Source organism: Centroberyx affinis, unplaced genomic scaffold (assembly GCF_046629955.1).
Source record: "Centroberyx affinis isolate AG114_WGS23_722 - 3 ecotype Tasmania unplaced genomic scaffold, CSIRO-AGI_Caff_v1 ptg001685l_1, whole genome shotgun sequence".
Taxonomy (NCBI): Eukaryota; Metazoa; Chordata; class Actinopteri; order Beryciformes; family Berycidae; genus Centroberyx; species Centroberyx affinis.
This window is the reverse complement of record NW_027280104.1, coordinates 22,740-35,000: the sequence shown is the minus strand read 5'-3', so window position 1 is coordinate 35,000 and position 12,261 is coordinate 22,740. Positions and strand designations below refer to the sequence as shown.

Genomic DNA, 12,261 nt, shown 5'->3' with positions numbered 1-12,261 from the left:
CGATTAATAGAAAAAAATACTGATATCTATATATATTGATATATTAATCAATACTAAAAATAATCATTAGTTGCAGCCCTAAATGGAACACAAGAAGTTATATAAGAGTATTTGCTCAGTCAGCAGGCCTAGTTAAATAAGATTGGCTTACGTAATAAGAGTTGAACAAAGGAATAGTGGGTGTGGCATAACACGGCAAAAAGGAAAAAACATGGTATGCATTTGAGTTTAAGGTCGATATCTCCGCTTTAGTGAGGACAAACAGTGAAATATGTCTTTCCAGTAACTGTAATAGTTATGTTCCATCAGTATGCCTCCCATGTCTCATTTCAGTATAACTCCACATCATAATTGATAACAGTAGAAATGTAGGAATAATTCAGCATATGTTTAGTTGCAGGACCTGTGGAGGAGTTTTAGGTCTGTGCTGCAGACTGCAACAGTGACTCAGCAACCATTTGATGCTCTTAGCCGTAAATAAATGGCTGGACTTAGTAGTTTTGATGCATGACTTTAGTGATGGGTGAAGATGCGGTGCTTAAATTGGCATGGAGGCTGTTGCCTGGTCCCCGCTCGCTCCTTTAATTTTCCAGCCCACTTCACACCACTTTATCAGTAAGCTTAGACAATAGAAGTCAGTCCTAGGATGGGAATGAGCTCACATTAGGCAAATGAGATTAGGAACGGGATAACAATTTTTTGATGTCTGCTTCATTCAACCTTTGTTGCTCTGACGTGTTTGAGAAGATGAAGTCAGTTCAACTTCGTTAACTTGCTCATTACTTAGCTTCATCTCATTTGGTTTTGAACTTTTAGCCGAAAACAACACTAGAGCTACATCAACAGGCTATTTAGCTGTTTTGCAGTTGTTTGTAATGATCTAGACTAAATATTTGCATCATAGCAACCTTGAAGGCTTTGCCCTTGTATTTATGAATGTGCTTTTGGCGGGTGTCATTACGGCTGACTATCGTCTACCGCAGAGCTTGTCTGTTTTATATTTAGAACAGGATGTCAGCTATTCCCTGTCTCTCTGGCACTGGATTTATGACTTGTATATTTGAGAGAGGAGCTGTCCATGGTACTAAAATCACTTTCAGCTCTGTCGCATTGTATGATACACTGGCAACTCACTCATCCTAAGCTCCAAAACACTCATCACATCATCATCATTCCGTGCCTTCTTTCCTAGTTATTTCTTCTATACATAGATATAAGAACCATTTTACGGGAGTAGATTTCCAGACTTTGAATTTTGACAAAAATCAACTTCCTGAACTTGAATGAAAGTGAATTGACCCCAACCCCAAAGTTTGATTCAGTGCGATTACTGTACACACTAAACTGCGTCTGAGTCTGTGTCCCAAGTCCTAGCTATTACTTGAAATTTTGTACCTGTTGTCTTTAAATTCCTTGAACCCTCCTCTCGCTCCCCCGCGCTGCTGTAAATGTGGAACATGCTATCTGGAGCAGTGCAGTGGCTGGGCCTCGGTCGATCAGTGCTCCGTTTTAGTCGCCTTTTAACAGAGCGTTCTCGTTTTGGGAGTTCAGACACGGATATTTATATCAAGCAGGTCAGCTGAGGAAGAGCTGGGATGAGGAGCAACACTGAGTTCTGTCTGAAAAATGACCTTCCTTCCTCTAGTTATGAACAGAGTCGGGCGAGGATTGAGAGGGAGTGAAGAGTTCATCTCCCGAGATTCTTAAGTCAACCGACAGAAGCGGGGCAGAAGTAATCCAGCGTCTGCGTTGCCACTAAAGTTATTTCTGTCAAGAAAATGGATCGTTGAAGATGTGTGCTCATGGTTTGCCCCGGTGCCCTTTGTGAATTATGCATTATTGAACGTGTCTTTGGATTGTTTGTCGATTTGTAAAGAATTGTGTGTGGGTTTATACCAAATGCAGACGTCAGGCCTCATGCCAGGAAAAAGACAAAAGTTTATGCTCAAGTTCAAGTTGAACTGCCATGATACAGCTAGCGGTTTGGTTAGTTTTAGGGTTCTAGGGCAAAAAACGCCTGTTGTTCAGACCTCAAAAAAGAACCTATATTTGAAGAAGGGACTAAAGGAAACAGTTCAAAACAATTGTGGCACATTTCTGTGTTTAAAATCTTCTTCTTTGGTTTACTTTTGTGTGTTTTTTTGATAAAAAATGAAGACATTCTATATCCAAGTTTTGTGCTTTTCTACATTTATTACCTTATTTGTTATATTTTACAGTATAGTACAGCTTATTGGGTGACATCGCTGGTTGGCAGAGGTTGTGCTGATTTTGGGGATATAAAACACTTGATGATACCATAAAAAATGGTAGGCTCCAAAGTTAAGACTTCTACTGTCCTTAATAGGAAAATTGGCTTGTACCATGGCATGAAATACAATACATAAGCACAATAAATAAAGAGATAAAACAGATGAATAATGACACATTAAATTAATCAATGGAAAGTCTAGTAGATTGAATGACTGGGAGAGTCTGTTTACTCTCCTTACAGATAGTGTCAGAATCAAAATTGACTTCACACTTAGTGATTGTTGCCAAATACTTTTTAAGTCTCAGCATCTAGTTGCAGATGGAGGTAGGCGTATTTTTCCTAAAATCAGTCACCATGTCTTTTGTTTTGGACACAATGAGGTGCAGAAATGCATCACCGCACCACGGGCGCACACAATGATACGCTAATAACAGCATGCACCGCTTTGATCTCCAGCATCGCCGGCACATTACCGAGCTAGAGAGAGGCAACCGACACGATGAGATGCTAAGACTACTTAAGATTTATTTAGCTGACACAGAAAGCAGCGGAGAGAAATAAACCCTTTGCAGAAACGGGAGCGATATATACTCTCGGGTTGCGTAAGCAGGAATTCAGCCACTGCGAACATTTTTCTCGCGTCTCGTCAGGTTCTTTATGAGCGACGCGTTCTCCAAACGCCTTTGGTTAGACGTCTCTCCTGATGATGGGACGATGCTCTCTCTCTCTCTCCCTCTGTGTGGCGTGCCAGCGGAGGAGAGCCAGAGGGATGAATAGATGAGGGCAACTTGGCTGAACATTCGCGCTCTTCAAAAGGGCTATTTAAACAAACACGTTTAAGCTGAGGAACAGACGCTGGCCCGCCCGAGGAGGCCTTCGCTTCGCACCGCTTGTATCTCGGTGGATGCCGCAGACCCCGAAGGCTGACTCACATCGCTGGGTTGTAATTTTCAATAACAGCCTCTTTATTTATCACACTGTACGCAGCACCGGGTTATAAGAGCGTTTGTTGCAATCAGTAATGCGCCGTCCTCCTGTGGGACGATGATGGATGTTTGTAATGAACAGCACACTGTTTTTCTTAGCTGTGGTGTAACTTCTGCACACTCACTGTGTGTTAGTTACACTACAAAAAATTTCCATCATTTTGTCTATTATTGAGTCCTTTAATTTTAATTTTCTTAAAACAAGTTAAAAAAAATCTGCCAATGGGGTTGAGATAATTTTACTTGTTTCCAATACAAATCAACTTGTTTCAAGAATTTTCAAGTCAAGTGTCATTTTTTTGATAGTAGTGCAGCCTTATTATGACTTGTTTCAAGATACTGACACTAATTTCTAGAAAAATCCTGAAACAAATAGAGCTACATTTTTCTTGTTTTAAGAAAAAAAAAGATTTGAAGGCTGAATATGAGACTAAGATGGACATTTTTTTTTTTTTTTTTTTTTACAGTGTAACAGGATAACCTATACACTGTTCTGCTGCAGTCAATCTGTTAAATGCTGAAAAATAAGAAAAAAAAATTGCCTGAAACTTATATTATTGTTACCACCGCCCTCCTGTATGTGTGGATTAGACATGAAAGTAATACTGGATGAGCTTTGGAGGCTTCTTCTGTTGATGTCTTTTATAAAGCTCGATTCAGACCTTTCTTCTGAGCGCCGTGTAGTGGAATTAGAAAAGTATAGTGATGCTTAATTTAGTTTTTTCATGCATACACACTCCTCCACTGACTCCAGCAAAAGGCCGGGGTGTGGACTCCTCGGAGGTGGAGATCTGTGTAACGAAGGTGTGTCTGTCTAACACACTGCAGATAAGTCGATTCCAACTTGACTTAAGTCATTGAAAAATCCATCAGTCTTGCACATTTGAAACCCTCCTTTAAGTTGAGCATTTATTGAATGAAAGGAAAATATTTCTCTGATTACTCATACCGTGGAATTAGCTTGCCTACACATTAATTTGACATTTTGTCAGTGCCCCAAATAGATATGAAAATTGTTTGAAGAGCGGTGATGTTGGCTTGTTGAATGCAGCAGTTATGCAAAGCACATTAGAGCTCCAGTTTAGAGAGAATTTTCTTTTGAATTTGTTTTTTTTTTGCAGAGAATTATCCTGCTACCTTGAAGGATAATCAAATGTGCAACTTATTATACTGATAAGAAAAATATGAAAAGCAGGCTACAGTTAATATAAATTAACAAAACAAAAGAAACTTGTGTGTTGTCTTCAAATGTCTTTTTGGGATGTTTTTAAATATTATTACATGTTTATGAATACATATCATAAATAAGAGATGACAAGCAAATGACAAGCAAATTGATTGGTTTGTGCTGCAGCCAAATATTGAGGCCTGAGGTGCATTTGGGTTGAGGACATGATTTTTATGAATAATGACACCAGTACACTGCTCAACAGTATGTGTCGCTATGTAAATTAATGGCAACACATATTGAGACAGCATATGTTAAGATGTGTTATTGTGAAAAGTAACACAAATGTGGGCTGTCCCAAACTAGACACCCACCTCTGCTGACGGTGACACATCTTTTTTTTTTTTAACAGAGTATTGCACCATCATCCTTGCCCAAAGTCCCAATGAAAAGCAAACATGATAAAGGATAAAATAGACTCAGTGGCACGAACGGAAAAATGTAAACAATCTATGACTGATCTTTCCATCACCTCAGTGGGAGGGATGACTAAACGCAGCGGCCTAACCTTAACTTGCCTACAACTATTGTACATAAATCCTCCTTGCACCTGCTGGTGCACTGGTTGAACTGAAATGTGTGTGGCTCAGTCGGTTGTGGAGGCGGTTCGCTTAATTGCCATCTGAATCATGCAGATAGTGTTCATCTCTGAGTTTACCTGCCCTGTCCTCTGTCAGTATAGACTGGTAGCTCTTCTGATATTCTCAGCAGAACTGTATCAGGCCTTTACTGCAAACTCATGTCGGGGCAGAAGAGGATTACAGAATTACAGAAAGTTATATCACAGTATGGATTATCTGGCAATTCTCTGTCCAATTGACTCAGCAGTGTGAGGACTGGATTGTTCCTTTCAACTGATTATCTGGAGGTGGCTCTTCAGTCTATTACATGCAAAACCACATACAACTCCTATTATTATTTCAAAATGCTAAGTGGAAATAGACAAAACCAAAATATTGGTTTTATCGTTGCAGCATCAGTGCGTATAGCTTCAAAGATGTGAAAAGTAATTGTAAAATGGAATACTGATTTAAAATCACTCGTCAGATTATACGAGCAAATAAAAAAACAAAAACAAAAGAACTTTTTTTCAGATCAGAACTCCTAAATCTGAAAATATTATACATACAAGACCCGATGTTTGAAATCCAAGACAGATAATATTGCACAAAAATGTTGAATTTCTATACAGTATGTAACATAAAGTACCTTGATGTATCAGTGAATCAGTATGTGCTATATAACACTTTAAAGGGGCCCTGTAATAGTTATAGCGCTTTCAAGAATCCATACAGACAGTTCCAGACTAACTCCAGACAACCCATCACAACTGGTCTTGATTAAATAATTGCACAACCAATTAGGCAAGTTCTTAGCATTTGAACTGACCACCCCCCCCACCGACCTCATGTGAATTAGAGGAGAGTTGCCAATCAGGGTCCAGTATTGTGACTTTTCCACCTGTGAGGACTTAGTCTCCCCTTTGTAAGGTGATGTTTATTTGCAAAACATCACGGAAAAACATAATTCATAGTACATTTGAAAGCAAAATCATGGAAACCGAATATTACAGGACCTTTAACTCGTCTCTGCACCAGTGTCACCTTCACAAACTGAGCTGAGCATGTAGCTGTATTTGTGGATTAAAGTGAACCTGATCTCGGAGAACTCCGGTCCGCTCAGACGCTCGGCGGTGTCGTCGCTCTCTGACCCCCCGGCGGGGAGCAACTGACTTGACAGACTGACTTAGGAGTCTTTGTTGTTTGTTGTAGTATCACATTGTACCAGTCTGCAGTGTCAGCGAGCCGTCAGCCTGCAGGCAGCGAGGAACAGCAGCTAATGCAGTCTCTCTTGTCCTCTCTTTCACCTGAGAAAGCACATCAGCGGGGCAAAGGGACACGCTGTCCCTCTGGGCCTCGCTCCTTCCTCGCTCTTACCCCTGATGGTGAAATTACAAATTCATACCGTAGTTAAATGACGCCGCGGTTTGTGTATTTCCCCCCCGGTGTTTCTATCGATGATGATGATGTTGCCCCAGCGTTGTGATGTGAGTGAGCGTCTCTTTTCCCGGCGCCGGAAATATCAAAGCGAACTTGCAAATCATCCCTCACCCTCACACCGCTTAGTCATGGCGTTGTGAAACCGGACGAGTCTGTGGGCAGATCTGCTGAGGTGTTTGAACTCTTCCCAGCTGCTGTCCCAGCATGCTCTTGTGAACGGCGCTGTCTTGTCTTTCAGTCACTGCACCTCGCTCGCTCCACGCAGCGGTCAGTCGACTCAGTTTCCCCCCTTTTTTTGTTTTTTTATTTGACAGTAGCGACGGTAAGGCTGCAATGCGTCTGCCAGAAAAAAAACAAGAAAAAACACAACACAGGGTAGGTCAGTGTAATATGAATGTCAGTCCGTTGCCATGGCAACGTCAATTGAGGGAGCCACATCCTCCGGCCTGCGTCAGTGATGTTCTCTGAATGTTTAAAGTGTTTGATACAGTCAGTTTATATGCTGTAACCTGGATCTACATTCACTGTAATGGCTGTGTTTCTTATAAGCATTGCTTGTATTCTCTCTGGCATTTTCATCTTATTTCTCCGTTTGTTGTGCTTTCTGACATTGTTTTTTTTTTTTTTGGTGGTCATTGGTCATTGCTGTGGTGTTTCTGCACTGAACTTCCCAGAGATCACCTGTCAATCAAACAGTATGGGTTTGAGTTTCTGTAGGTGGCGCTTTTTCCCAGGAAAGGATTTTTCCTAGTAAAGAGCAGCAAATGTAAAATCTTTCATGAGCTGGGTTTAGGTGGAATCATGATTGTGTTATACAGTATCAATCGGTGATAGAAAGTAGCAAAACAGGCATTTAATTATTTGAAAATGTCACAGATTATCACTTTAAGTCTTGTGGTTATCGTGCTGAACAAGAGGAACTCGCTGTAGAATATATAAGTATTCAATTCAGCTCCTGCTTTGTTATCAGCGTTGAAAACATACAGTATAATTTTTTTTAAGATAAAAGCAAGATTTATCACCACGATCATTGTCTGTAATGTAACTGTTCTGCAATACAACAACTAATTATTCAAAGCTCGTTCCTCTGAGTCAAATGACACACTGCAGCCACACGATGAAAGATGATCTGGGCTCACAAGTGCTGCACTGATCACCTTATTTGCATAAAGGCTGAATCATTCCGGCAACAGCTCTTCTCTTTTTTCTTTTTTTTTTTGCTTTAATGTATCAAATGAAATCACATCACTTTCAATATGGATTTTATTTCAACCGCTCATGTGTATCTGTTGATATCTCGGCTGAGAGTCATTTGCTTCACAGAGGTCTTTCACAGAAAACAGATGTTGACAGCGCAGATGCTAAAAAAAAAATGTCACAGCACCGCAAACTCAGGGGAAGCATTCAAGATCCCAGTGGATGGTGGAGTCACTGAGATCGCCATATTATTAGACCTCTCTATTATTAGATGCTGCATTCGTGCTGAAACAAAAGGGAATTAAAAGCTTACCGTCACCTCTAAATGGATCAAACTGCTGATGCATAATTCTGTTGAATATGCATAAGGATATATGGCATTATGTTGACCTGGTAATCTGGTGCATTTTGTTATATTTCTCTTGTGTCTGTCTTTAGTTGTGCATAGAATTGTTCTGCAATGTGAAAATAAAAAAATCTGATAGTAACTTGGGTTGTAAATAGCATATTCTATCTATGGTCATATGCTGTTTTGAGGTCAAATAATGGAAAGCTATTACCTCAGGCTCTCACATTGCCTAATTTCCAATACTTTGTCTGTTCTAAGAAGCCCTATTCCAAGCTCATAGCTTTAATTTCAGACTGCAGCCAACAGACATCAGTGACCTATTTCCTATTCCAACTTTTGTTCTTGCGTTGATGCACAAGTGGGTTGCCTGTCTCTATATAGTGATTGCCCCACATACGACGCAGAATGCAGTATAGTAAATCTCCCTGACTCAAAGAGGTTTTCCAGATCAACCCTGGACGCTGTCCAGCAGGATGTCTTCGAGTCAGAGCGCTGAGCGTCTGGCAACAGTCTTGGTCGCTCCTCAACTCGCTGACCTGGGCCAACCTTTGTGTCTAGATGGATTTGGATCTCACACTTCAAAGCAAAATGTTTACACAATATGCTCATGCTATTCTTTGAATCTTCTGCTGCAGGACAAAGGACTCTCCACCACAGAAGTGATGTCCTAGAGACTGTGGTCCTTGTCAATCCCTCAGAGGATACAGTTGGATCAGAGGTAAGGTTGAAAAAACAGATATTGTGAAGTAGCATGCTGGTTGCGTATATGCTTACTGACGGTGATGTACAGTAGTGGTAAATATAAAGATGGGTAAACTGGGTTTAGGTGGGGTTACCCTCCGCTACATCCCCGCTGACTGACACTGACCCGTCAATTCCCTATCAGACTTGATCACCGATTCTCCTCCTTCCCTTTTGGCGAGGGTATTTTAGAAAGACTGGTGGAATTTTATCTGTTTTCAATTTGAATTTCCCATATTCTTTTAATGAAATCAGTAAATCTTGACAATCTTGACGCAGCTGAAGTGCCTCTTTCTTTATCATTGATGTCACTGTTGTCTCTCCTTTAACTCCCCTCTATTTCTCTCTCCCTCCCTCTCTTTCTCTCTCTCTCTCTCTCTCTCTCTCTCTCTCTGTCCCAGATCCAGTCTCTAGTCACAGACTCAGCAGGAAACAAGCTTCTGGTCTTGAGTGGCCAGAGCTCAGATCACGGTGACCTTCTTCTTCAAACTGGGGTTTTCACTTACCAGACTTTTTCACGAATCTTTGCTGATCCTGGGGTAAGTCAAATCTACTCTCTTCTTATATTCCGCAATATTTTGTTAAAATGTTTTTTTTTCATATTTTATGAAAGTTATAAATGCATAGATTACATGTATGTGAATGGTTTAATGTTGATTATAAAAGGGGAGGTACACACTTTGATACATTTTAGGATCTCATTTAATGGTGCCTCTAGATAAAAAGAGCCCAATTTGGCTAGAAATACATATAAAGACTCAAAATGTGTAACATATTGTTACTGGCATGCACAAAAGAGAATTGGCCTGCTCAAAAGAAGACAAATGAGGAGAGCGTTCAGGCCCAACCTCCTCCCTTTACAATTGAACTTGATCATTAATTTCTGTGAATATATTGCACAGTTTGAGTGTTTTATATACTTGTAGTCCAACTAGACACCTATTTTCTGCAGTGTTAATCAAACAACAAATAAACGTTAACATAATAAACATATCCCTATACATTCCCTTTATATCGTGATTTACCTGTTCCTGTTTCCTTTTTTATTCCATTATTTTGTAAGCCTTGACACCAGACATTGGGTTAGTTACATCACATCTATACATCATCACTGACCATGATGTGTCTGGGTGTGTTCCCCCCTGCAGGTCAGTGAGTTACTGGGCACCGCAGCCCCCAAGCAGCAGGCAACACTTACTGTGTCCTGCCGCGGGGAGGTGGGCTGGAGCTCCCTGGGACAGCAGCAGCACCTACGGGAGTTCCTGGAATACAAACTAAACCCTGAGCCTGTGCTCTCTAAGATGGAGGGCGTCACCGAGTTCACGGAGTACATCTCCGAGACGGTTGACGTCCCTTCGCCGTTCGACCTCCTGGAGCCACCCACGTCCGGAGGCTTCCTGAAACTGTCCAAGCCATGTTGCTATATCTTTCCCGGTGGGAGGGGAGACTCCGCTCTCTTTGCTGTGAATGGCTTCAACATCTTGGTGGATGGAGGCTCAGAACGAAGATCCTGCTTCTGGAAGCTGGTCCGTCACTTGGACCGCATTGACTCGATTCTACTCACACACATCGGCGCTGACAATCTACCAGGCATCAATGGGCTTCTTCAGAGGAAGATAGCAGAACAGGAAGAGGAGCAGTCCCAAGGCTCCACCAACTACAGCGACTGGATGAAGAACCTGATATCTCCAGAGCTGGGTGTGGTGTTCTTCAATGTACCGGAGAAGCTCCGTATGCCAGAATCAAATCTCAAAGTCAAACGCAGCATTGAAGAGGCCTCACTCACATTGCAGTACCTTAACAAACTGGGAATCAAGCCGGAGCCTCTCTTTCGAGTGGTCAGCAACACTATTGAGCCCATCACCCTGTTCCACAAGATGGGAGTGGGCAGACTAGACATGTATGTTCTGAACCCTGTAAAAGACAGTAAAGAGATGCAGTTTTTAATGCAAAAGTGGGCCGGCAACAGCAAGGCCAAAACTGGTATTGTGCTCCCTAATGGGAAAGAAGGAGAAATATCTGTGCCCTACCTGACATCAGTTACAGCCTTAGTTGTTTGGCTCCCTGCCAACCCTGCAGAAAAGATCGTCAGGGTGCTGTTCCCTGGGAATGCACCACAAAACAAGATCCTAGAGGGGCTAGAAAAATTAAAGCACCTTGACTTCTTGCGCTATCCTGTAGCCACACAAAAGGACATTGCTTCAGGAGCTCCTCCCTCCGTCATAAAACAGACAAAGTTAAAACAAAGAACAGATAGCAAAGAAAGCCTCAAATCCTCTCCCAAGACTACTGCAAAGGCCTCAAAGAAAGAAATCGATGGACAAGATGATGTGTCAGCTGCCACAGAGGCAAAGAGTGACTCTGTAAAGGAAAATAAGTTAGAGAAAAAGGAGGAGAAAAAGACTACCAAGACTCTAAAATCCAAGACTGACGTGCCAGAAAAGAAAAAACTCCTGAAAGAAAAATCCTTAAAAAAGCACTCCAAGGAAAGGGCGTCAAAAATGGATGAGAAAAAAGACAAGGAAAAGAAAGAGATTAAGAAAGTAAAGAAAGATGACTCAGCTAAAAAAGATGAGAAGAAAGATGGCAAGTCCAAGGAGGACAAGAAGAAGGACGCATCCAAACCTGAGCTAAGAAAGATTACAAAGCCTGACCTAAAACCCCTGACACCAGAGGTCAGAAAGACGCTACATAAAGCTAAAGTGTCAAGTAAAGCCAAGACTGGCAAAGTTAAAGCAGCCAAGGCAGAGCCTGCTGAACCCAAACCAGAGGAACCAACACCCAAAACTACTCAGCCTGAACCAGTAGAGAATGGAGCTGTTGAGGGCTTGTCTGCTCCCTCCACACCAGAAGACCTCACCAAGGAGTTTGAGGAATTGAAACAAACTGAAGTTGTAGCTGTATCCTCAGAGCTACCTGACAGTACTGAGGTTGCATCAGAGCCAACAGCACAAATCCTTACTGAAGAGGAGGAGAAAGCACAAGAAACTATATCAGAAATTCCACCTGGCACAAAGTCTCCTGAAAAGGAGGTATCAGAAGTGAAAGCTGAAGCTGAGGCTGAATATGAAGAGAAGGAGTCAACACAAGAGAAGGAAGAGGAATTAGAGGTAGAAGAGGCTGAAAAGTTTGAGGATGAGGGAGCAGCCATTGAGGATGAAGAGGAGGAAGAGGAGGAGGAAGAGGCACAAACTGCTGAAAGGAAAACAGTAGAGGAAGAGGAGGATATGGGGATAGGAGAAGAGGAAGATGAAACAAAATGGAAGGAGGCAAAAGACAATGGGCTTGACAGGAAACACGAAGTGGAAGAAATGGAGAAAACAGAAAATCTCTCGGCTAAGGTTGAGACAAAAGAGGAGTTAAAAATGACTCCATCCAAGGAGGAGGAGGAAGAAGAGGAAGAGGAGGCTGTGGAAAAAGCTGAACTGGAGGAGGTAGAAGATTTAGATGTAATAGCAGATGAAGAGATCAAAGTCAAACCTGAAGATGCTGCAGAAGAGCAAATG

General features: G+C 41.7%; 1 protein-coding gene across 1 annotated transcript in view; it reads left to right on the top strand.

Moving 5' to 3' along the window:
- Window positions 1-12,261, top strand: part of map1ab (microtubule-associated protein 1Ab) — a 67,565-nt gene that overhangs the window by 43,463 nt on the left and 11,841 nt on the right. Inside the window, exons 3-5 of the mRNA XM_071528536.1 lie at window positions 8,650-8,732; window positions 9,157-9,294; window positions 9,904-12,246. Coding sequence (XP_071384637.1) covers window positions 8,650-8,732; window positions 9,157-9,294; window positions 9,904-12,246 — 2,564 coding nt within the window. The remainder of the gene's footprint in view (window positions 1-8,649; window positions 8,733-9,156; window positions 9,295-9,903; window positions 12,247-12,261) is intronic.